This window comes from Mustelus asterias, chromosome 33, assembly GCF_964213995.1.
Source record: "Mustelus asterias chromosome 33, sMusAst1.hap1.1, whole genome shotgun sequence".
Lineage (NCBI taxonomy): Eukaryota > Metazoa > Chordata > Chondrichthyes > Carcharhiniformes > Triakidae > Mustelus > Mustelus asterias.
This window is the reverse complement of record NC_135833.1, coordinates 2,227,584-2,254,551: the sequence shown is the minus strand read 5'-3', so window position 1 is coordinate 2,254,551 and position 26,968 is coordinate 2,227,584. Positions and strand designations below refer to the sequence as shown.

At 50.9% G+C, this 26,968-nt stretch overlaps 1 protein-coding gene across 3 annotated transcripts in view; it reads right to left on the bottom strand.

Annotated features, from left to right (window-relative positions):
• The window catches only part of rce1a (Ras converting CAAX endopeptidase 1a), a 325,304-nt gene that overhangs the window by 286,006 nt on the left and 12,330 nt on the right, over positions 1-26,968 (bottom strand). For 2 of the 3 annotated variants that reach the window (XM_078200959.1, XM_078200958.1), the window contains exons 5-8: positions 21,165-21,332; positions 13,231-13,302; positions 7,756-7,818; positions 1,423-5,775 (exon numbers count right to left, since the gene is read on the bottom strand). In XM_078200959.1, the coding sequence (XP_078057085.1) occupies positions 5,546-5,775; positions 7,756-7,818; positions 13,231-13,302; positions 21,165-21,332 (533 nt within the window). In that variant the 3' untranslated portion in view covers positions 1,423-5,545. Of the gene's footprint in view, positions 1-1,422; positions 5,776-7,755; positions 7,819-13,230; positions 13,303-21,164; positions 21,333-26,968 lie in introns of those variants that run through there. The other variant, XR_013495786.1, reaches the window with a different exon arrangement.

The window sequence follows — 26,968 nt, the reverse complement described above, 5'->3', positions numbered from 1 at the left end:
CATATCGCCGCTGACTGCTCCAGTACCTCAGGAATAGTGCTGAACATTGTACAGTCATCAGCGAATATCCCCACTTCTGACCTTGCGATGGAAGGAAGGTTATTGAAGCAGCTGAAGATGGTTGGGTCTTGGAAACTACCCTGAGGAACTCCTGTAGCGATGTTCCACAACAACATCAACCAATTTCCTTTGTGTTAGGTATGACTCCAGCCAGTGGAGCGTTTTGCCTTTTATTTGCATTTATTCCAATTTTGATAGGGCTCCTTGATGACGCACTCGGTCAAATGTTGCCTCGATGTCAAGGGGCAGTCACTCTCACCTCGAGTTCAATTCTTTTGTCCACGTCTGAATCAAGGCTGGATTTTTGGGGTCAGAGACGGAGGGGGAACATGCCCTTTTCTTCGTGCTCTGCCTCTTTTTGCTCGGCTCACATCCAATTCTTAGAATCATAGAATTCTACAGTGCAGAAGGAGGCCATTCAGCCCATCAAGTCTGCACCCCACCCAGGCCCTATCCCTATAACCCCATGCATTTACCTTAGCTATTCCCCTGAAACTAAGGGTCAATTTAACACGGCCAATCAAGCTAACCTGCACATCTTTGGATACTAAGGGGCAACTTAGCATGGCCAATCCACTTAACCCGCACATCTTTGGGAGAGGGCGGGGGGGCGGGGGCAGGGGGGGGGTGGAGATGTCCCTTAGTCATGAGCTAAGTGGCCCTGGCAGAACCCAAACTGGGCACCCTTGAGGTCATCAGGGGTCAGGACAGATTAGGTGGGGAAATCTCCCATTGGTGGAAGGACGAACAAAGGGGGCATAGAATTAATATAATTGGCAAAATAAGCAATGGCGGCATGATGAGAACCACATCGCTTAAGATCTGGAATTCACTCCCTAAGAGTTTGCCAGGGGCGGGTTCAATTGAAGCGTTGATTGGATTATTAGCCGACAACACTGCAATGAAGTTACTGTGAAAATCCCCTAGTGGCCACTCTCCGGCGCCTGTTCGGGGACACCGAGGAAGAATTTAGCACCCTAACCAGCACGTCTTTGGACACTAAGGGGCAATTTAGCATGGCCAATCCACCTAACCCGCACATCTTTGGACACTAAGGGACAATTTAGCATGGCCAATCCAGCTAACCTTCACACCTTTCCGACTGTGGGATGAAACCGGAGCACCCGGAGAAAGCCCGTGCAGACACGGGGAGAACGCGCAAACTCCACACAGTGACCCAAGCCAGGTATCGAACCCGGGTCCCTGGCGCTGTGAGGCAGCAGTGCCAACCCACTGTGCCGTCCAAGATGACCCAGGACAGAGTGGCACGTACCCTTGCATTCCAGACCCACACGTATTATTCTCTCAGTAAAACAGAGGCCAGCCTTGAGCACATTCTCTATATTTTATTTTGCTTTTTTTCTTTGTTTAAAATCAGAAATTTATATTCTACATAATACAGTACAAGATTGTCAGTTCATTTCAAGTAAAACTCTTTAAAACCTCTCTCGGTTTCTCGTAATACAATCTCTCGTCAGGAAAATAGTTAACTTTTAGAAAATATATATTGTTTGATTTACAAACATTTCTGCAGTTACGCGTTAGAAAAAATATTTACTTCTTTCTGGATGAGCCAGGGGGGGGGGGGGGGGAGCGAGCCCCTCAGCCAGAGTTATATCGACTTTCGTTTTTCAGTAGTGAGGTCAAAGAGAGGTTACCGGAATCCTAAACGTTAACTGGCTGGTGACACATTCAGCATCGTCAAGGTCCCAGTCTCTACACCTTGGGTGCGTGCAGCTGGTGGGATGGGTGGGGAGTATTGAGGCAGCCTTTCCCTGGAATAGTTAGCGCGGACATGGTGATGGGCAATGGTTTCGGGTGGCCGCGCACACACACACACACACACAGACAGACAGACGGTGGCCAGACACACACACACACAGACACACGGTGGCCAGACACACACACACACACAGACACACGGTGGCCAGACACACACACACACACAGACACACGGTGGCCAGACACACACACACAGACACACGGTGGCCAGACAGACACACACAGACAGACACACACAGACAGACACACACAGACAGACACACACAGACAGACACACACAGACAGACACACACAGACAGACACACGGTGGCCGCACACACACACACACACAGACACACACAGACAGACACACGGTGGCCGCACACACACACACACACACACACAGACACACGGTGGCCAGACACACACACACACAGACACACGGTGGAGACACACACAGACACACAGTGGCCAGACACACACACAGACACACACACAGACACAGTGGCCAGACACACACACACAGACACACGGTGGCCAGACACACACACAGACACCACAGTGGCCAGACACACACACAGACACACACACACACACACACACCCCCCCCCCCCCCCCCCCCAGCAAGATACTTACTTTTTTTTTACAACTTCCTTTGCATTCACAGCCGATGCGTACGCAAAAAAAAAAAAGAGTGGGCAAGTTAAAAGGGTGCTTCAGAAACCGTGCAAAACTTTTTTTTTTAAAAAAGGCAGAGGGGAACTCATTCTAATGCGGAACTCCAGGTGAGGTAAAGGTTTCTGCCCAGTGGTTAACGGCTCTCTCCGAATTCTCCAAGATTGAAAGATTTCAGGCGCAAGTTAGCGACTTCCCTTGTGTTAAAGTAAATGATAAAACAGGGGATGCTTCCAACACACTTTGGGCTGCAGACATAAATAAGCATCGAATTTTGTTCCCCCCCCACACACACACACACACACACACGCCAGCCCAATTTTTCTCCGAGCGGATTTAGCTTACATTCAATTGTCCCCTTTGGATCTGGATCGAGTTCCAGAGATGACCCTGCTCAGGAGATGCCAAGCACCGCAACAGTGCAGGGCACTGCGAATGAGCCCCGCTCAACACAGAAGGGCAAACGCACTTTACCTGCTCATGTTCGCCATCCAAGGATTCTTGGAAGAAAACTGCGGGGGGGGGGGGGGGGGGGGGGGGCAGGAGAAGGGGGCACCACACAAGGCTATCCAGACTGTAGCCTGCCCGTCTGGCCTGCTGTTTCACACCCCCCTCCTGCACAGTGTCGCTGGTCCCCAGTGCCCACCGATTCCTCCCTCATTTGGCGGGTTTGGACTGGCACTCTCTCATGCCACTGCTCCCTTGGGTGAGTGGGGAAGAGATCCTACGCTTCACAGCAAGGGAGGGAGCTGGGCACGGAGCTCCATGATGCGGAGATGCCCGGTGTGGGACTGGAGGTGGGCACAGTAAGAAGTCTCACAACCACCAGGTTAGAGTCCAACAGGTTTATTTGGAATCACGAGCTTTCGGAGCGCTGCCCCTTCATCAGGCGAGTGAAGACTATTCACCTGATGAAGGAGCAGCGCTCCGAAAGCTCGTGATTCCAAATAAACCTGTTGGACTTTAACCTGGTGGTTGTGAGACTTCTTACTGTGCACAGGTCTCCCTGGAACATCGAGCTTCGAAAATTCAAATGGGCCTCAAAAGTCAATGGCCCCTCAAAAGAAGCCACAATTGGAACAGCTCCAAAGGGCCTGTGGATAATTTGACTTAATGAGGCAACGAGTCCATTTCTGTGCATATAAATCCTGGAATTATTTAAGAAACAGCCTAGCACTGTGAGTGGCGAGTTGGGTGTACGACTGATGTAGACTCTCCCTTCCAGATTTAGCACGGACCGAATAAGCCTTTCTCATCTGTATATTTCACCATGACTTTGCAAAGCTGCCTTTGAAACATAACACACACACACACCCAACAGCAGTCAACGAAACCCAACAACTGAGGTTTCAATGAGCTTATCATACTGTTCTAATACTCCCTACAACGCCAGTGTAAGTTGCTCTGATTCAGAACTAATTTGTCAGAAAAAAGCTCTCAAAATTTGCCTTTTAATTTAGAATCTCTGAATCCCGACAGTGCAGAGTGAGGCCATTTGGCCCATCGAACCTGCACCGACCACAATCCCACCCAGGCCCTATCCCCATAACCCCATGCATTTACCCTACCTAGTGCCCTGACACGAAGGGGCAATTTAGCATGGCCAATCCACCTAACCTGCACATCTTTGGACACGAAGGGACAATTTAGCATGGCCAATCCACCTAACCTGCACATCTTTGGACACGAAGGGGCAATTTAGCATGGCCAATCCACCTGACCAGCTCGCCTTTCGGACTGTGGGAGGAAACCGGAGCACCCGGAGGAAACCCACGCAGACACGGGGGAGAACGTGCAAACTCTACACAGACAGTGACCCAAGCCGAGAATCGAACCTGGGTCCCTAGCGCTGTGAGGGAGCAGCGCTGACCCGCTGTGCCAACCGTGCCGTCCCTTGTCCCTGCTCCTTCAAGCTCCGAAAAAGGGTTGTCCTCAGCCTGTCTCATTGATGGGATGCTTTCTAAATCAGAACATGATTCCTTTGCGTCAAGTCCAAAATGAATAGAAACACAAATTCAAAATGATAAAAAGGCCCTCCCACACTCCGCACATCCCAACCCACCCTAACCAAGAGCTCCCTGGCACAGAAAAAAACACCCCTGGCCCCCTCACATCCCTGGAGAGAATGAGCAAGGAAGTTCGCCAGCAGACAGAATTCAGAAAGACCCCTGAGCCATGTCCCAAACTCTTCAACCAGTTGAGGGTGGGTGGACCATCGGAAACGCAATGGATTTCTTTCCAACCTTGACAGGTAAAAAGCGGCCCCCTCCCCGTTGAAAAAAAAAGTGTCCCCCTCCTCCGCTCCGTCAAACTCCCTCAAGGGGCAGAGACGGAGGCAAGGTTCTGCGAACGTATACAAGACCGCCCCCCCCCCGGCTGGCCTTAAGGTGACAATCTGGGCGAGAGCCAAGTGCACTGAAGAGAGAGTGTGTGGAACAGTGCCAGAAACAGGCCTGCAAATGTACATCGCAACCAATTAGTCAAAACCCTGGGGTTTTTGTATTGGAAGAATTCCCAAATTCCAGAATAGTGTAATTATATACTGGGCGGGGCGGAAGTGGTGGTGGGGGAAGAAGGCAGGGGGTGGAATTTGATGAACCAGGGAGGAATCTTGACACAGTGACTTGGCCGTGTGTGGAGAGATACAGGAATGGGGGTTGGAGAAGGGGAGGGGTGAATTAAGCATCGCATTGGGGCTTCTTTTTCTTTTTAAGCAACGGCAGTTCGAGAAATGGATAGAAAACAAACATGGCTCAGTAACAAGTGCTGGTTTGGAAGCCCTGGGCTCCTGAAACACGATGAGGCCTGGCTTGGTGCGGTGGGCTGGATAACAACACCTCGGCATAAACGCTGTCTCACGCGGGAGGGGAGGGGGGAGATCTGGTGTGGTGATGGGAGCCTAAGTGTTTCATCCCAGGCTTGCAAAGAAGACTCCCGATTCCTGAGACGTTTTCCCAATCCACTCGCCGGCTCCCGGATGGAGCGTTCCCTGAATATTAGAGAAGAGGGAAGGGGAGGGGAGGCAGCTGACAGGTCCGCCCCGCTGGGGTCAGATGCACACTGAAGTGCGGATGTCCGACTTGGTTAAGTGGCAAATGGCAAGGCTCCCGTAGAAGGTGGGGTCCGTCATGGGGAAGAGCAGCAGGAAGAAGAGGATGACTCCCAGTAGGTAGAAGAAGATGATGGTGACTTTCTGGGGATGATCCAGGGCAGCTCCAATGGCTGGGAATCCCATGTAATTACAAAACGAGTGGCACAGCACGGGACCAATCAGGTGGCCTGGAAAATAAAGAGCTTGTCACAAGACTGAAAGGATTCTTGTTTCATCAAAGAGCCGCGACGTCCAGATCTTCTCTGGCAGCAGCGAGAGAGCAGCTCTCAGACTATCCATCTGTCCCCAGGAATTACTAACACTCCCCGGGAACCCCCAGAAACGATCAGAGTTCCCGGGGAACTCCAGAAAAGATCAGCATTCCTGGGGACCCCCAGAAAAGATCAGCGTTCTCAGGGACCCCCAGAAAAGATCAGCGTTCCCGGGGACCCCCCTTCTGAAAAGATCAGCGCTCTCCGGGACCCCCAGAAAAGATCACGTGCCCGAGGACCCACCCCACCACTCCGGATAACAAGGACTCTCCCGGGGACCCCCCCGAAACGATCAGTGCTCCCGGGGACCCCCCTCCCCCGAAAAGATCAGCGCTCCCAGGGACCCCGCCCCGAAAAGATCAGCGTGCCCGAGGACCCCCCCCCCCCCCCCCTTCCCTCCAGAAAACAAGTACTCTCCCGGGGACCCCCCTGAAATGATCAGTGCTTCCGGGGACCCCCCCGAAAAGATCAGCGCTCCCGGCCCCCCCCCTCCTCGAAAAGATCAGCGCTCCCGGCCCCCCCCCTCCTCGAAAAGATCAGCGCTCCCAGGGAACCCCCCCACCACCCCGAAAAGATCAGCGTGCCCGAGGACCCCCCCCCTCCAGAAAACAAGGACTCTCCCGGGGATCCCCCCGAAAAGATCAGCGCTCCCAGGGAACCCCCCGCACCCCAAAAAGATTAGCGTTCCCAGGGAACCCCCCGCACCCCAAAAAGAATAGCGTTCCCGGGGACACCCCCTCCCCGCCCCGAAAAGATCAGCTCCCGGGGATCCCCCCCAAAAATACTAAGCCTGAACATCAAGCCTAAAGATTAGGGCAGCCTGGTGGCACAGTGGGTTAGCGCTGCTGCCTCACAGCGCCAGGGACCCGGGTTCGATTCTCAGCTTGGGTCACTGTCTGTGCGGAGTCCGCACGTTCTCCCCCCGTGTCTGCGTGGGTTTCCCTCCGGATGCTCCGGTTTCCTCCCACAGTCTGAAAGACGTGCTGGTTAGATGCTAAATTCTCCCTCAGTGTAACCCGAACGGGTGCCGGAGTGTGGCGACTAGGGGGATTTTCACAGTAACTTCATTGCAGTGTTAATGTAAGCCTGACTTGTGACACTAATAAATAAACTTTAAACTTACAGGAGGGAGAGTAAAATGGGGCAAGAGAGGAATTCCGAGAGGCTGGGAAGGAATGAGCTACAATTAGAGGGAGGCAGTGCGCTGTATCTGAACCATAGAATCCCTACAGTCCAGAAGGAGGCCATTCGATCCATCGAGTCTGCACCGGCCACAATCCCACCCCAGCCTTCATCCCATGCATTTACCCTAGCTAGTCCCCCTAAGGGGCAATTTAACACGGCCAATCCACCTAACCCGCACATCTTTGGACAATAAGGGCCAATTTAGCATGGCCAATCCACCTAACCTACACATCTTTGGACAATAAGGGCCAATTTAGCATGACCAATTCACCTAACCTGCACATCTTTGGACAATAAGGGGCAATTTAGCATGACCAATCCACCTAACCATATATCTTTGGACACTAAGGGGCAATTTAGCATGGCCAATCGACCTAACCTGCACATCTTTGGACAATAAGGGCCAATTTAGCATGGCCAATCCACCTAACCCGCACATCTTTGGACAATAAGGGCCAATTTAGCACGGCCAATCCACCTAACCTGCATATCTTTTGGACTGTGGGAGGAAACCGGAGCACCCGGTGGAAACCCACGCAGACACGGGGGGAGAACGTGCAAACTCCACACAGACAGTGACCCGAGGCTGGGAATCGAACCCGGGTCCCTGGCGCTGTGAGGCAGCAGTGCCAACCCACTGTGCTGCCCTAAACACAAATGAGGAGGCTGGAAAGGGGACACGAAAGGTGTAAACAGTAAAGGCACACTAACCTGTCCTGATGAAAATAAATGCTGTGTACGCTCCGAACACTGCGGTGTACGAAAACTGGAAAACTGGGGAGAAGATGAAACAAAGACACGGATTATTAACCCGGTTATCATCAATTAAAAGCACAGTTTTACTGTCACCGTTTCAACCAGGTTGCAAATCTGTCACGATCAACGCCGTCACAAAAGGGAAATGTTGGACTTTAACCTGGTCACGGAATACCACAGCGCGGAAGAGGCCCTTCGGCCCATCTAGTTGGCACCGACGCTTGAAAGGCCCTGACCTGCCCACCTAATCCCACTTGCCAGCACTCGGCCTTGAATGTTATGACGTGCCAATTACTCATCCAGGTACTTTTTAAAGGATGTGAGGCATCCCGCCTCCACCACCCTCCCGGGCAGCGCATTCCAGACCCTCACCACCCTCTGGGTAAAAAAGTATTTCCTCAAATCCCCCCTAAACCTCCCGCCCCTCACTTTTAACTTGTGTCCCCTCGTAACTGACCCTTCAACTCAGGGGAACAGCTGCTCCCTATCCACCCTGTCCGTGTCCCTCATAATCTTGAACACCTCAATCAGGTCGCCCCCTCAGTCTTCTCTGCTCCAGAGAAAACAACCCAAGCCTATCCAACCTCTCTTTATAACTTCAATGTTCCATCCCAGGCAGCGTCCTGGTGAATCTCCTCCGCACTCCCTCCAGTGCGATCACGTCCTTCCTATAATGTGGTGACCAGAACTGCACACAGTGCTCCAGCTGTGGCCTCACCAAAGTTCTATACAACTAGTGTTGTGAGACTTCTTACTGCGCCCACCCCAGTCCAACGCCGACACCTCCTCATCGTGACAAAGGGATATGAACAGATTCATTCTTTCTTTTACCCATTCGTGGGAGATGGGCATCGCTGATTGGCTAGCATTTATTGCCCATCCCAAAATCCTGGAATTCCCTCCCTCACGGCATTGTGGGTCAACCCACAGCACGCGGACTGCAGCGATTCAAGATGGCGGCTCACCACCAACTTCTCAAGGGGCAACTAGGGATGGGCAATAAATGCTGGGCCTAGCCAGCGACGCCCATGTCCCACGAATGAATTTTTCAAAAAGTTGCCCCTTGGAGGGCAGTTGAGAGTCAACCACATTGGCTGTGGGCTCTGGAGTCACGTGTAGGCCAGACCGGGGTAAGGACGGCAGATTTCCTTCCCTAAAGGGAACCAGATGGGGTTTTTCCGACAATGGGTCATCAGTAGATTCTTAATTCCAGATTTTTTTTAAAAATCGAATTCAAATTCCACCATCTGCCGTGGGCGGGATTCGAACCCGGGTCCCCCAGAACATTCACCGAGTTTCTGGATTAATAGTTTGGCGATAATATCACTAGGCCGTCGCCTTCCCTCACGTTAGGAGCAGCAGTAGACCATTCAGCCCCTTTCGCACGCTCTGTCATTCAATAAGATCAGGGCTGATTGGACTGTGGCTACAACCCCATTTTACTCTCTGCCCCAACCCTTTTTGGTTCCGCTGTTTATCAAGAATCCATCTATCTCTCCCTTAAAAATATTCAACGATCCTGCCTCAGCTGTCCTCCCTGGAATAGAGATCCAAAGATTCACCACCATTAAGAGCAAAGTTTTTCTTTCATTTGTGTCTTAAATGGGAAACCACAGTTTTTAAACCGTGTCCCTTAGTTCTAGTCTCTCAACAAAGAAAATTACAGCACAGGAACAGGCCCTTCGGCCCTCCAAGCCTGCACCGACCATGCTGCCCGTCTGAACCAAAACCCCCTACCCTTCCAGGGACCATATCCCTCTATTCCCATCTCATTCGTCCCATCGGGGCGGCACGGTAGCACAGTGGGTTAGCACTGCTGCTTCACAGCTCCAGGGTCCCGGGTTCAATTCCAGCTTGGGTCACTGTCTGTGTGGAGTTTGCACATTCTCCTCGTGTCTGCGTGGGTTTCCTCCGGGTGCTCCGGTTTCCTCCCACAGTCCAAAGATGTGCGGGTTAGGTTGATTGGCCATGCTGAAATTGCCCCTTAGTGTCCTGGGATGCGTAGATTAGAGAGATTAACGGGTAAAATATGTCGGGATATAGGGGTAGGGCCTGGGTGGGATTGTGGTCGGTGCAGACTCGATGGGCCGAATGGCCTCTTTCTGTACTGTAGGGTTTCTATGATTTACGTATTTGTCAAGACGCCCCTTAAAAGTCACTACCGTATCCGCTTCCACTACCTCCCCCGGCAGCGAGTTCCAGGCACCCACCACCCTCTGTGTAAAAAAAAACTTGCCTCGTACATCTCCTTTAAACCTTGCCCCTCGCAACTTAAACCTGATTCGCCCCTCAGAATCTTGTAGACTTCTATCAGGTCGTCCCTCAACCTCCGTCGCTCCAGTGAGAACAAACCAAGTTTCTCCAACCTCTCCTCATAGCTAATGCCCTCCATACCAGGCAACATCTTGGTAAATCTTTTCTTCACCCTTTTCAGCAAGGGGAAACATTCTCTCAACATTCGCCCCGTCAAGTCCCTTCAGGATCTTATATGCTGCCGTACGATCAACTCCCAACCTTCTGAACTCCAATGGATACAGGTCCAGCCTGTCCAACCTTCCCTCGTACAATAACTCCCTCATCCCAGGAATCAGTGAACCTTCTCTGACATACTTCCAATACAATTACGTCCTTTCTTGAATAAGGCCAAAACCGTATTGTGGCAGGCGAGGCGATGGCTTCATAGTATTATCGCTAGACTATCAACCCAGAAACTCAGCGAATGTTCTGGGGGACCCGGGTTCCAATCCCGCCCACGGCAGATGGTGGAATTTGAATTCAATAAAAAAAAATCTGGAATTAAGAATCTACTGATGACCCATTGTTGGAAAAACCCATCTGGTTCCCTTTAGGGAAGGAAGTCTGCCGTCCTTACCCCGGTCTGGCCTACAAGTGACTCAAAGAACAAAGAAAATTACAGCACAGGGACAGGCCCTTCGGCCCTCCAAGCCTGCACCGACCATGCCGCCCAACTGCACTAAAACCCCCTACCCTTCCGGGGACCATATTCCTCCAAGGGGCAACTAGGGATGGGCAATAAATGCTGGCCCAGCCAGCGACACCCATGTCCCAGTAATAAATAAAAAAATTCTAGATGCGATCTCACCAATGTCTTGTACAACTGTAGCAAAACATCCCAATTTTTATATTCTATTCCCTTGCAATAAATTACAACATTAATTTGCCTTCCAAATCACTTGCTGTACCTGCAGACTAACGTTGTGTGATTCATCTACCAGGACACCCAGATCCCTCTGTATCTCAGAGTTTTCCAATCTCTCTCCATTTAGATGACAAATTGCTTTTATATTCTTCCCGATAAGTTCACATTTTCCCACATTATACTCCAGCGACTAAATTTTTTGCCCATTCACTTAACCTTTGCAGGCACGGTGGCACAGTGATTAGCATCGCTGCCTCACAGCGCAGGGTCCCGGGTTCGATTCCCGGCCTTGGGTCACTGTCTGTGCGGAGTCTGCACGTTCTCCCCGTGTCTGCGTGGGTTTCCTCCGGGTGCTCCGGTTTCCTCCCACACTCCAAAGATGTGCGGGGTAGGTGGATTGGCCATGCTAACTTGTCCCTTAGTGTCCAAAAATCATAGAATCCCTACAGTGCAGAAAGAGGCCATTCGGCCCATCGAGTCCGCACCGACCACAATCCCACCCAGGCCCTATCCCCACATTCCTACATATTTACCCACTAATCCCTCTAACCTACGCATCCCGGGACTCTAAGGGGCAATTCAGAATGGCCAATCAACCTAACCCGCACATCTTTGGACTGTGGGAGGCAACCGGAGCACCCGGAGGAAACCCACGCAGACACGGGGAGAATGTGCAAACTCCACGCAGACAGTGACCCGAGCCGGGAATCGAACCCTGGTCCCTGGAGCTGTGAAGCAGCAGTGCTAACCACTGTGCTACCGTGCCGCCCGATGTGCGGGTTAGGTGGATTGGCCATGCTAAATTGTCCCTTAGTGTCATGGGGACTCGCTAAGGTAAACGCATGAGGATAGGGCCTGGGTGGGATTGTGGTCGGTGCAGACTCGATGGGCCGAATGGTCTCCGTCTGCACTGTAGGGATTCTATGATTCTAGTCAATCTGCTTAATCTATTTAAAATAATGGGCTGGCACCCATTTCAAAATAACTCACTGGAAATTCACCCACTGTGTAATTACACCCAGTGAATTTATCATTGCAGGAGATCCTCATGAGGAGAGCTTACACCCCTACTTTCTCAGGAGACTAAGGAAATTTGGCATGTCCGCTACGACTCTCACCAACTTTTACAGATGCACCATAGAAAGCATTCTTTCTGGTTGTATCACAGCTTGGTCTGGGGCTCCTGCTCTGCCCAAGAACACAAGGAACTACAAAAGGCCGTGAATGTAGCCCAATCCATCACGCAAACCAGCCTCCCATCCATTGACTCTGTCTACACTTCCCGCTGCCTCGGGGAAAAGCAGCCAGCATAATTAAGGACCCCCACGCACCCCGGACATTCTCTCTTCCACCTTCTTCCGTCGGGAAAAAGATACAAAAGTCTGAGGTCACGTACCGACCGACTCAAGGACAGCTTCTTCCCTGCTGCCGTCAGACTTTTGAATGGACCTACCTCTCATTAAGTTGATCTTTCTCTACACCCTAGCTATGACTGTAACACTACATTCTGTACTCTCTCCTTTCCTTCTCTATGAACGGTATGCTTTGTCTGTATAGCGCGCAAGAAACAATACTTTTCACTGTATCCCAATACATGTGACAATAATAAATCAAATCAAAAATCAAATCTTTATAAACAAGCAGCTGATTCAATACCACCCACTTTACACCATCAACCAAAGTCAAGATTACCCCGAAAAAGTAAAGTTAAAAGTTTATTTTTTAGTCACAAGCAGGCTTAAATTAACACTGCAATGAAGTTACTGTGAAATTCCCCTAGTCGCCACACTCCAGCGCCTTTTCGGGTCAATGCACCCTAACCCAGCATGTCTATTGGACGGTGGGAGGAAACCGGAGCACCCGGAGGAAACCCACGCAGACACGGGGAGAATGTGCAGACTCCACACAGACAGTGACCCGAGCCGGGAATTGAACTCGGATCCCTGGTGCTGTGAGGCAGCAGTGCCAACCACTGTGCCACCCACAACTGCATACCCAGCTGGCTGGTGCGGCCAAAACCAAGGTACAGAGGTTTGTTTCGAGAGAGAGTTTATTGACTTGCTGAGCTCTCCTTCCACACAGCCCAGTGTCCCAGCTGTCCCCTATCTATAGGTGCTCAAAGACAATTAATTCCCGCCCCGTTTCGCTTAACCTTAGCAATGTGATTAACAAGACACTGACACACCGTAAACATTGATGCAACGTGCATCCACACTGCCCCCAACCCAACTTTTGATCCAAGACCACCCCCCCTCCCACCTGCATTGTACCTGCAGAGAGGAAGATCCCCACGACTGTGCCTTGTCTGAACTTCAGGAGTTCGATCACATGGTGGAAATGAGCTTGGGAGCGGGAGAAAGAAAAAGACACAAATGTCACAAAATTTAAGACAAAACTCCACCTGGTCACTTGATAACACTGAATCAGTCTGGGCTACACTTCCACCTGGGACCTTTACCACCCCACCTTGGGGTGGCACAGCGCTTAGCACTGCTGCCTCCCAAGCCCACAACTGGAGTGTTCTCTTCCAGTCGGGGAACACTTCAGCGGTCACGGGCATTCAGCCTCCGATCTTCGGGTAAGCCTTCTCCAAGGCGGCCTTCACGACAGCGCAGAATCGCTGGGCAGAAACTGATAGCCAAGTTCCGCACACATGAGGACGGCCTCAACCGGGATCTTGGGCTCATGTCACACTATCTGTAACCCCCACGACTTGCCTGGGCTTGCAAAATCTCACTGACTGTCCCGGCTGGAGACAATACACATCTCTTTAACCTGTGCTTAACCCTCTCTCCACTCACACTGTCTGTACCTGTAAAGACCTGATTCCCTGTAAATACTCGCATTCCAACCATTATCTTGTAAATTGAGTTGTGTCTTTATGTGCCCTGTTTGTGAACACAACTCCCATTCACCTGATGAGGGAGCAACGCTCCGAAAGCTCGTGCTACCAAATAAACCAGTTGGACTGTAACCTGGTGTTGTGAGACTTCTTACTGTGCCTCACAGCGCCAGGGACCCGGGTTCAATTCCAGCCTCGGGTCACTGTCTGTGTGGAGTCTGCACGTTCTCTCCCCCCCCCCCCGTGTCTGCGTGGGTTTCCTCCGGGTGCTCCGGTTTCCTCCCACAGTCCAAAGATGTGCTGGGTTAGGTTGATTGGCCGTGCTAAATTGCCCCTTAGTGTCAGGGGGATTGGCAGGGCGAATATGTGGGGTTACGAGAATAGGGCCTGGGTGGGATTGTGGTGGGTGCAGACTCGATGGGCCAAATGGCTGCTCCTTCTGCACTGTAGGGATTCTACGATTCTATGTTCAAGTGGCTATTTTTTTTTAGGACCGAGGTGAGGAGAAATTTCTTCACCCAGAGAGTGGGTGGAATTCACTCCCACGGAAAGTAGTTGAGGCCAAAACGTTGTGTGATTTCAAGAAGAAATGAGATATCGCTCTTGGGGCTAAAGGGATCGAGGGATATGAGGGGGGGGGGGGGGGGGAGAGAAAAGGAGGGGTTCAGGATATTGAATTGGATGATCAGCCATGATCAGAATGAATGGCGGAGCAGGCTCGAAGGGCCTCCTCCTGCTTCTAGTTTCTGTAGGTGCTGGTGTATTCAGTGAGTTTAACAGTGGATGGTAGAGAATGGACATTACATGACAATAGTCACACCAATGGTCTTTCCAGCAGAAGTTGCAGGATTGTAATCAGCAACCTGGGAGAGGTCTAATCAAAACCTTTTGATCTGATTTGATTTATTATTGTCACATGTATTGGGATACAGTGAAAAGTATTGTTTCTTGCGCGCTATACAAAGCATACCGTTCATAGAGGAAAGGAGAGAGTGCAGAATGTAGTGTTACAGCCATAGCTAGGGTGTAGAGAAAGATCAACTTAATGCGAGGTAGGTCCATTCAAACGTCTGACGGCAGCAGGGAAGAAGCTGTTCTTGAGTCGGTTGGTGCGTGACCTCAGACTTTTGTGTCTTTTTCCTGACGGAAGAAGGTGGAAGAGAGAGTGCCCGGGGTCCTTAATTATGCTGGCTGCTTTTCCCCCCCGAGACAGCGGGAAGTGTAGACAGAGTCAATGGATGGGAGGCTGGTTTGCATGATGGATTGGGCTACATTCACGACCTTTTGTAGTTCCTTGTGGTCTTGGGCAGAGCAGGAGCCCATACCAAGCTGTGATACAACCAGAAAGAATGCTTTCTATGGTGCATCTGTAAAAGTTGGTGAGAGTCATAGCGGACATGCCAAGTTTCCTTAGTCTTCTGAGAAAGTAGAGGCGTTGGTGGGGCTTTCTTAACTATAGTGTCGGCACGGGGGGACCAGGACAGGGTTGTTGGTGATCTGGACACCCAAAAACTTGAAGCTCTCGACCCTTTCTACTTCGTCCCCGTTGATGTAGACAGGGGCATGTTCTCCTTTACGCTTCCTGAAGTCGATGACAAGCTCCTTCGTTTTGACAATCTCCTCCCCTGACTTAAGGACATTGAGGTTCTGGCAGCGTCTCTGACTGAGATCCTACACCCTTAGCAATGACTGTAAGACTACATTCTGCACCCTCTCCTTTCCTTCTCCCCGAGGTACTCTATGAACGGTTCTGTATAGCGCGCAAGAAACAATACTTTTCACTGTATCCCAATACACGTGACAATAATAAATCAGATCGAATCAGGAAAGCCAGATGACTGGTTGAACCTTGGATTTTCATGGTGTATTGATGCTTTAACCGGCTGAGTTGCGATAGCGAGGGGTTTGGGAGTAGTGTGGGGAAGAACCATTCTTCCCATTGTATTCTAGCCCATTCGCCTCTGCGCTTGTTGACCTATCACAGATCCCTGGTCCAATAATCCACATTAAAAACTCCTTTCTGATCTCTCTGCCCACCTCCAGATTCAACCCTCCGAAAACTCTACACCCCACCCCCCACCCCACCTCCTGTGCATCCTCACATTCCCTTTGGCAGCTGTGCCTTCAGCCTTCTAAGCTCCAAGAATTTCCTCCCTAAACCTCTCCAACTCCCTTAACAACCCACTCAGTGACCATCCCTTCAATTACCAGCCAATCATAACTCTCAGGAGCAGAATGAGGCCACTCGGCCCATCGAGTCTGCTCCGCCATTCAATCACGGCTGATATTTTTCTCATCCCCATTCTCCTGCCTTTTCCCCATAACCCCTGATCCCCTTATCAAGAACCTATCTATCTCTGTCTTAAAGACACTCAATGACCCGGCCTCCACAGCCTTCTGCGACAAAGAGTTCCACACATTCACCATAGAAACCCCACAGTACAGAAAGAGGCCATTCGGCCCATCGAGTCTGCACCGACCACAATCCTACCCAGGCCCTACCCCCACATCCCTACACATTTTACCCACTAATCCCTCTAACCTACGCATCTCAGGACACTTAGTGCAATTTTAGCCTGGCCAATCAACCTAACCCGCACATCTTCGGACTGTGGGAGGAAACCGGAGCACCCGGAGGAAACCCACGCAGACACGAGGAGAATGTGCAAACTCCTCACAGACAGTGACCCGAGCTGGGAATCGAACCCAGGTCCCTGGAGCTGTGAAGCAGCAGTGCTAACCACTGTGCTACCGTGTTGCCCCCTCTCTGGCTGAAGAAATTCCTCCTCATCTCTGTTTTAAAGGATTGTCCCTTTAGCCCGAGGTTGTGCCCTCTGGTTCTAGTTTTTCCTACTAGTAGAGACAATAATAAAGAACAACAACAAGAATAAAATCCCATCCCCGATGGTTAATTCTTATTGATTACACTCCGGTGAAGCGCATTGGGATGCTTAACCACGTTGAGGGCACTTAGAAACGCTAGTTATTATATCCCAAATAACCAGTGAAGTAACAAGTCATGGAAAGAATTAAAAGGCAATGCAAACCTAAGGCTGCACGCCTTCCTACATAGCAAGCTCCAAGGGAAGGGGAGGCGATGGCCTAGTGGTATTATCGCTAGACGATTAACCCAGAAACTCAACTAATGTCCTGGGGACCAAATGAGAAAATGCTGGAAAATCTCAGCGGGTCTGGGCAACATCTGTAAGGAGAGAAAAGAGCTGACGTTGAGAGTCCAGATGACCCTTTGTCAAAGCTAAAAGGCACAGAAAGTGGGAGATATTTATACCGCAGGGGGAGGGAATGAAAAATGAATCATAGCCACAGAAACCAGGGGAAAGGCTGCTAATGGCAGCCCGTAGAGAGAAGAGAAGGTGTGAATGGCCAAACGGCAGAGAAGCTGAAATCAGAGGGTAAACTGTGACGGATGAAGATGTGGGGGAGAGGCGGGGGGGGGGGAGATGGGTAGGAGAGAGGTCAAATTGAGAAAAAGGGGAAGCAAAGGGGGAGGAAAGGGAAGGGGGAAAGAGTGAGGGGGGGGGGAAGAAAAATGAAGAAAGACAACAAAGAAATAAAAGGTAGAGAAGAGTTAAAAATGAAATGAAAACCAAGGGGGTGGAGGTGGGGTCGAGCGAATCATCTGGAGTTGTTGAATTCGATGTTGAGACCGGAAGGCTGTAAAGTGCCCAGCCGGAAGATGAGATGCTGTTCCTCCAGTTTGCGTTGAGCTTCAGTGGAACATTGCCGCAGGACAGGGACAGACATGTGGACACGGGGAGCAGGATCGCGTGTTAAAATGGCAAGCAACCGGAAGGTCAGGGTCCTGACTACGCACGGACCGGAGGTGCTCAGCAAAGCGATCACCGAGTCTACGCTTGGTCTCTCCAAAGATGTGCGGGTTAGGTTGATTGGCCAGGTTAAAAATTGCCCCTTAGAGTCCTGTGATGCGTAGGTTAGTGGGATTAGTGGGTAAATATGTGGGGGTAGGGCCTGGGTGGGATTGTGGTCGGTGCAGACTCGATGGGCCGAATGGCCTCCTTCTGCACTGTAGGGTTTCTATGATTTCTATGATATAGAGGAGACCACATTGGTAGCAGTGAATGCAATCGACCAAATTGAAAGAGGTGCAAGTGGAACGCTGTTAAACCTGGAATGAATGTTTTGGGCCTTGGATGGTGAGCATGGAAGAGGTAAAGGGACAGGTGTTACACCTTCTGCTATTGCATGGGAAGGTGCCATGAGAGACGGGAGATTTGATTTGATTTATTATTGTCACATGTATTGGGATACAGTGAAAAGTATTGTTTCTTGCGCGCTGTACAGACAAAGCATACCGTTCATAGAGAAGGAAAGGAGAGGGTGCAGAATGTAGTGTTACAGTCATAGCCAGGGTGTAGAGAAAGATCAACTTAATGCGAGGTAGGTCCATTCAAAAGTCTGACGGCAGCAGGGAAGAAGCTGTTCTTGAGTCAGTTGGTACGTGACCTCAGACATTTGTATCTTTTTCCAAAGAAGGTGGAAGAGAGAATGTCTGGGGTGCGTGGGGTCCTTAATTATGCTGGCTGCTTTTCCCCGAGGCAGCGGGAAGTGTAGACAGAGTCAATGGATGGGAGGCTGGTTTGCGTGATGGATTGGGCTACATTCACGACCCTTTTGTAGTTCCTTGCGGTCTTGGGCAGAGCAGGAGCCCCATATCAAGCTGTGATACAACCAGAAAGAATGATTTCTATGGTGTATCTGTAAAAGTTGGTAAGAGTCATAGCTGACGTGCCAAATTTCCTTAGTCTTCTGAGAAAGTAGAGGCGTTGGTGGGGCTTTCTTAACTATAGTGTCGGCATGGAGGGACCAGGACAGGTTGTTGGTGATCTGGACACCTAAAAACGTGAAGCTCTCAACCCTTTCTACTTCATTCCCGTTGATGTAGACAGGGGCATGTTCTCCTTTACGCTTCCTGAAGTCGATGACAATCTCCTTCGTTTTGTTGACATTGAGGGAGAGATTATTGTCGCTGCACCAGTTCACCAGATTCTCTATCTCATTCCTGTACTCTGTCTCATCATTGTTTGAGATCCGACCCACTATGGTGGTGTCGTCAGCAAACTTGAAAATCGAATTGGAGGGGAATTTGGCCGCACAGTGATAGGTGTATGAGTATAGTAGGGGGCTGAGAACACAGCCTTGTGGGACACCGGTGTTGAGGATGATTGTGGAGGAGGTGTTGTTGCCTATCCTTACTGATTGTGGTCTGTGAGTTAGGAAGTTCAGGATCCAGTCGCAGAGGGAGGTGCCGAGGCCGAGGTCACAGAGTTTGGAGATGAGTTTCGTGGGGATAATTTCGTTGGGTACATTGGAGGAGTGGACTAGTTATCCCGGAGGAAATGGTCTCTGCGGAATGCTGACAGAGGGAGTGAAGGGAAGATGTGTTTGGTGGTGGCATCGCGCTGGAGTTGGCGAAAATGGCGGAGGGTTATGCTTTGCATGCGGAGGTTGGTGGGGTGAAACGTGAGAATAAGGGGGGACTCTATCCTTGTTCTGGGAGGGAGGGGAGGGGCGGAGGGTAATGGCGCGGGAGGTGGACCGCACGCTTTGAGGGCCCTGTCGACAACTGTAGGTGGGAATCCACAGTTGAGGAAAAAGGAGCACATGATGTTCTGGGGGACCGGGGTTCGAATCCCGCCACGGCAACTGGTGGAATTTGAATTAAATAAAAAATATCTGGAATTAAGAATCTACTGATGACCCATTGTCGGAAAAACCCATCTGGTTCACGAATGTCCTTCAAGGAAGGAAATCTGCTGTCCTAATTTTTTCATAGAAGCCCTACAGTGCAGAAAGAGGCCATTCGGCCCATCGAGTCTGCACCGACCACAATCCCACCCAGGCCCTACCCCCTTATCCCTCCATATTTACCCGCTAATCCCTCTAACCTACGCATCTCAGGACACTATGGGGCAATTTTAGCATGGCCAATCAACCTAACCCGCACATCTTTGGACTGTGGGAGGAAACCGGAGCACCCGGAGGAAACCCACGCAGACACAAGGAGAATGTGCAAACTCCACACAGACGGTGACCCGAGCCGGGAATCGAACCCAGGTCCCTGGAGCTGTGAAACAGCAGTGCTAACCACTGTGCTACCGTGCCGCCCACAGTTGCACCTTAGTGTCTGCAGATGCGTAGGTTAGATGGATTCGCCATGGTATATATGTGGGGTTACGGGGATAGGGTGGGGGAAAGGGCCTGGGTAAGATGCTCTGTCAGAGAGAGTCAGTGTAGACTCGAAGGGTTGAATGGCCTCCTTCTGCACTGTAAGGATTCTACGGGGGCGCTTTGGTTCATTCGTTACGGGACAATCTTTATTATACTATCCCCCTTCCCCTTTCGGAAATTTGCTGAGTTTTGGCTTTAAGGGATACAGCGGACTGTACCTCAACTCCTTCCATGTATTAACATTGCATAATCATCTTGTTTGTCGGAGAAATCCCAACCGGAAGCAAATGACAAAGGGCTGTTCCAATAGTGTATCAATGTGTTTTTTAATTCATTCTGGGCCATGGGCGTCGCTGGCTGGCCCAGCATTTATTGCCCATCCCTAGTTGCCCCTTGGAGGGCAGTTGAGAGTCAACCACATTGCTGTGGCTCTGGAGTCACATGTAGGCCAGACCAGGATAAGGACGGCAGATTTCCTTCCCGAAAGGGAACCAGATGGGGTTTTTCCGACAACGGGTCATCAGTAGATTCTAAATTCCAGATATTTTTTTTATTGAATTCAAATTCCACCATCTGCCGTGGCGGGATTCGAACCCGGGTCCCCTGAACATTAGCTGAGTTTCTGAATTAATAGTCTGGCGATAATACCACTGGGCCATCGCCTCCCAGGGCAGCAGGGTGGCACAGTGGGTTAGCACTGCTGCCTCGCAGCTCCAGGGATCTGGGTTCGATTCCCGGCTTGGGTCACTGTCTGTGCGGAGTCTGCACGTTCTCCCCCCGTGTCTGCGTGGGTTTCCTCCGGGTGCTCCGGTTTCCTCCCACAGTCCGGGAGACGTGCTGGTTTAGGGTGCATTGGCCGTGCTGAATTCTCCCTCAGTGTAACCCAAACAGGAGTGCGACGACTAGGGAGATTTTCACAGTAACTTCATTGCAGTGTTAATGTGAGCCTACTTGTGACACTAATAAATAAACTTCCCTCCGGCCATGAACAGTAGCTGACCGGAGCAAGAACAGATTGTCTTTGGAATGGTGCTTTGAGCCAAGAATTCCCAAGCACAGCACCTCAGAAACCCTCGGGCGTGGACAAGCACACTTTACACCTTTCCAACCCCGAACGCAACAGCACACTCACCCAGTCAGACCCCCACTCACCAACTCCAAAGAACAGCGGGCAGGTAACGATGGCACGGCTAAGGCCAGTGCAGGGCACCAGCATTGGCAGCATGCACGCCCGGAACACCAGCTCTTCCGTCAGAGGAGCTACCACCTGGTTCCTCATCCAACGCATGTCCGCCAAGCAGTGCACCCAAAACTGGGGGTCTAGGAAAGAGACGAGAACAGGGTTACTGGAGCTTGATCTCTCGCGGGGCGCTCAGGCGGGCGTTGACGGAGATAGGGAAGCACATGCCCCTCATCGCATTTTTCCACATCACTACTCGCTGCCTGGGCAAAGATCCGCGAAGCAACAGAGAGGATCTTTCCCCCAGATATTCGTCCACTGGACACGGGCATCGCTGAGAAAAGCATTTATTGCCCACACATAGAAACATGGAAGATAGGAGCAGGAGGAGGCCATTCGGCCCTTCCAGCCTGCTCCCCCACTCATCACCATCATGGCTGATCATCCAACTCAATAGCCTAATCCTGCTTTCTCCCCATAACCTTTGACCCCGTTCGCCCCCAAGTGCTATATCCAGCCGCCTCTGGAATACATTCAATGTTTTGGCATCAACTACTTCCTGTGGGAATGAATTCCACAGGCTCACCGGGTGAAGAAATGTCTCTTCACCTCCGTCCTAAATGGTCTACCCCGAATCCTCAGACTGTGACCCCCTGGTTCTGGACTCCCCCCACCATCGGGAACATCCTCCCTGCATCTACCCTGTCTAGTCCTGTTAGAATTTTATAAGTCTCTATCAGATCCTGCCCCCCCCCCCCCCCCCCCCCCCCCCCCCCCCGCTCATTGGTCTGAACTCCAGCGGAAACAAACCCAACCGAGTCAATCTCTCCGGTGGCCTTTTAGAAGGTGGTGGTTTGCTGCCTTCCTGAGCGGGTGTAGGCCACATGGCGTAGGTACCCCAGTATTATTAGGTAGGGGATTCTCAGATTTTGACCCAGCCCCATGGTGGCACAGCGGTTAGCACTGCTGTCTCACAGCGCCAGGGAACCGGGTTCGATTCCCGGCTCGGGTCACTGTCTGTGTGGAGTTTGCACGTTCTCCCCCCGTGTCTGCGTGGGTTTCCTCCGGGTGCTCCGGTTTCCTCCCACAGTCTGAAAGACGTGCGGGTTAGAGTGCATTGACCCGAACAGGCGCCTGAGTGTGGCGACCGGGGGATTTTCACAGTAACTTCATTGCAGTGTTAATGTAAGCCTTACTTGTGGCACTAATAAATAAACTCCAAATCAAAATGGTATGATTTTAAGAGGAACTGGGGGGTAGCGTTGGTGCTGGCAACATCTGCTGCCCTTATCCTTCAAGTTGGTAGAAGATGTGGATTAAAGTTTATTTATCAGAGTCACAAGTAGGCTTACATTAACACTGCAATGAAGTTACTGTGAAGAACAAAGAACAAAGAACAGTACAGCACAGGAAACAGGCCCTTCGGCCCTCCAAGCCTGTGCCGCTCCTTGGTCCAACTAGACCAATCGCTTGTATCCCTCCATTCCCAGGCTGCTCATGTGACTATCCAGGTAAGTCTTAAACGATGTCAGCGTGCCTGCCTCCACCACCCTACTTGGCAGCGCATTCCAGGCCCCCACCACCCTCTGTGTAAAAAACATCCCTCTGATATCTGAGTTATACTTCGCCCCTCTCACCTTGAGCCCGTGACCCCTCGTGAACGTCACTTCTGATCTGGGAAAAAGCTTCCCACCATTCACCCTCTCTATCCCCTTCATAATCTTGTACACCTCTATTAGATCTCCCCTCATTCTCCGTCTTTCCAGGGAGAACAACCCCAGTTTACCCAATCTCTCCTCATAGCTAAGACCCCCATACCAGGCAACATCCTGGTAAACCTTCTCTGCACTCTCTCTAACGCCTCCACGTCCTTCTGGTAGTGCGGCGACCAGAACTGGACGCAGTACTCCAAATGTGGCCTAACCAGCGTTCTATACAGCTGCATCATCAGACTCCAGCTTTTATACTCTATACCCCGTCCTATAAAGGCAAGCACACCATATGCCTTCTTCACCACCTTCTCCACCTGTGTTGCCACCTTCAAGGATTTGTGGACTTGCACACCTAGGTCCCTCTGTGTTTCTGTACTCCTGATGACTCTGCCATTTATTGTATAACTCCTCCCTACATTATTTCTTCCAAAATGCATCACTTCGCATTTATCCGGATTAAACTCCATCTGCCACCTCTCCGCCCAATTTTCCAGCCTATCTATATCCTGCTGTATTGCCCGACAAAGCTCTTCGCTATCCGCAAGTCCAGCCATCTTCGTGTCATCCGCAAACTTGCTGATTACACCAGTTACACCTTCTTCCAAATCATTTATATATATCACAAATAGCAGAGGTCCCAGTACAGAGCCCTGCGGAACACCACTGGTCACAGACCTCCAGCCGGAAAAAGACCCTTCGACCACTACCCTCTGTCTCCTATGGCCAAGCCAGTTCTCCACCCATCTAGCCACTTCTCCTTGTATCCCATGAGCCTTAACCTTCTTAACCAACCTGCCATGTGGGACTTTGTCAAATGCCTGACTGAAATCCATATAGACGACATCCACGGCCCTTCCTTCATCAACCGTTTTTGTCACTTCCTCAAAAAACTCCACCAAATTTGTAAGGCACGACCTCCCTCTTACAAAACCATGCTGTCTGTCACTAATGAAAATCCCCTAGTTGCCACACTCCGGCACCTGTTCAGGTACACTGAGGGAGAATTTAGCACGGCCAATGCACCCTAACCAGCACGTCTTTCAGACTGTGGGAGGAAACCATAAGACCATAAGACATAGGAGCGGAAGTAAGGCCATTCGGCCCATCGAGTCCACTCCACCATTCAATCATGGTTGATTTCAACTCCATTTACCCGCTCTCTCCCCATAGCCCTTAATTCCTCGAGAAATCAAGAATTTATCAATTTCTGTCTTGAAGACGCTCAACGTCTCGGCCTCCACAGCCCTCTGTGGCAATGAATTCCACAGACCCACCACTCTCTGGCTGAAGAAATTTCTCCTCATCTCTGTTCTAAAGTGACTCCCTTTTATTCTAAGGCTGTGCCCCCGCGTCCTAGTCTCCCCTGTTAATGGAAACAACTTCCCTACGTCCATCCTATCTAAGCCGTTCATTATCTTGTAAGTTTCTATCAGATCTCCCCTCAACCTCCTAAACTCCAATGAATATAATCCCACGATCCTCAGACGTTCATCGTATGTCAGGCCTACCATTCCTGGGATCATCCGTGTGAATCTCCGCTGGACCCGCTCCAGTGCCAGTATGTCCTTCCTGAGGTGTGGGGCCCAAAATTGCTCACAGTACTCCAAATGGGGCCTAACCAGTGCTTTATAAAGCCTCAGAAGTACATCCCTGCTTTTGTATTCCAAGCCTCTTGAGATAAATGACAACATTACATTTGCTTTCTTAATTACGGACTCAACCTGCAAGTTTACCTTTAGAGAATCCTGGACTAGGACTCCCAAGTCCCTTTGCACTTTAGCATTATAACCGGAGCACCCGGAGGAAACCCACGCAGACACGGGGGAGAACGTGCAGACTCCACACAGACAGTGACCCGAGCCAGGAATCGAACCCGGGTCCCTGGCGCTGGGAGGCAGCAGTGCTAACCCACCGTGCGGGTTGAGGAGTCATCGCTGGAGGAAGCTTTGGCGAATTGTTTCAGGACATCTGGCAAATGTTGCCAGTGTGGAGGGAGCGATGGTTTAGGTGGCGCCTAAACCGATGGACTTCCTTGTCTTGGATGGATGACATGCTATAAATTGTACGTTCACGTCTCGATTTTCATAGCTACTGAGCGATAAGAGAGACACATCTACCCTGGAGGAAGTGCAGAGTGGAGCACTGGCTCTAGAATCCCTACAGTGCAGAAGGAGGCCATTCAGCCCATCAAGCCTGCACCGACCACAATCCCACCCAGGCCCTATCCCCATAACGCCACGTATTTACCCTGCTAATTCCCCCTGACACTCGGGTCAATTTAACATGGCCAATCCACCTAACCCGCACATCTTTGGACACCAAGGGGCAATTTAGCATGGCCAATCCCCCTAACCCGCACATCTTTGGACACCAAGGGGCAATTTAGCATGGCCAATCCACCTAACCTGCACATCTTTGGACACCAAGGGGCAATTTAGCATGGCCAATCCACCTAACCTGCACATCTTTGGACACTAAGGGGCAATTTAGCATGGCCAATCCACCTAACCTGCACATCTTTGGACACTAAGGGGCAATTTCGCATGGCCAATCCACCTAACCTGCACATCTTTGGACACTAAGGGGCAATTTAGCATGGCCAATCCACCTAACCTACACATCTTTGGACACTAAGGGGCAATTTAGCATGGCCAATCCACCTAACCTACACATCTTTGGACACTAAGGGGCAATTTAGCATGGCCAATCCATCTAACCTACACATCTTTGGAGAAGACAGCTAGCTGAGGACAAAGACTGAAGAGGCAGCGATTATCCCTCCTTGAATGAAAGTGAGAGAGAGAGGACACCACCCCAAGGCACGCAAGAAAGAACTTGCGTTTGTATGACACCTTTAGGCTGTCCCAAAGTGCTCCGCAGTCTCTGAAGCAGAATCACTTTTGCAACGCCGCAAACACAGCGGCTAATTAACACACAGCCAGCATTGCGACAACAGCAAAGTGATTAGTTGCTGGCTGAGAATTTAGGTGTTTCAGATAGGATGACACTTCGAATTAAACTGCGAAAGCAGAGGCAGGTTGCGACTAGCTGAAGGCAGATTTGGGACTGGGGAACAGTCTTTACTCAGAGTAATTAACAACTCGAATGGGTTCCGTGTTAGTCTGGCGGTGGGGAAATCCCTGGAATTACAGAAGCTTAACAGCAGAGGAGACGACCAGTGAGCTCATAGTGACAATGGCACCTGTCTGCAAGAGCTTAGTCCCATTGCCCAGCCCTGTGAAACCTACCTGCGCTAGGGAATGCCTGGATGCTGCATATGCCCTTGACTCACCTACGTTCTCTCCCCGTGTCTGCGTGGGTTTCCTCCGGGTGCTCCGGTTTCCTCCCACAGTCCGAAAGACGTGCTGGTTAGGGTGCTAAGTTCTCCCTCAGTGTAACCCGAACAGGCGCCGGAGTGTGTGGCGACAAGGAGAATTTCACAGTAACTTCATTGCAGTGTTAATGTTAATCTGTCCCTCTGTTGTGCCGTTCTGGTCGCTTAATGGACACTTATAGCACCTTTCTCAGCCTCCTTCATCCTCCTTTATATTCCCTTTGACCTTTACAACCTTCCCAACCCCTAACCCTCACAGTCTCTTCTGATTCTCTGTGCTCTCAGCTCCGACGCCGGGTCATCCAGACTCGAAACGTTGGCTCCATTCTCTCCCCCGCAGGGGTTGTCAGGCCCGCTGAGATTTTCCAGACTCGATGGGCTGAATGGCCTCCTTCGGGACAGTAGGCATTGCATGAGGAGTTGAGGGGATTTGATGGGGTAGCATTTTCTGTTCTTGTACTGGGGAACAGTACTGTGAGGCACGGTGGCACAGTGGGTTAGCACCGCTGCCTCACAGCGCCAGGGACCCCGGTTCGATTCCCGGCTCGGGTCACTGTCTGTGCAGAGTCTGCACATTCTCCCCATGTCTGCGTGGGTTTCCTCCGGGTGCTCCGGTTTCTTCCCACAGTCCGAAAGACTGTGCTGGTTAGATGCTAAATTCTCCCTCAGTGTTACCCCGAACAGGCGCCGGAGTGTGGGCGACTCGGGGAATTTCAACGTAACTTAGCTA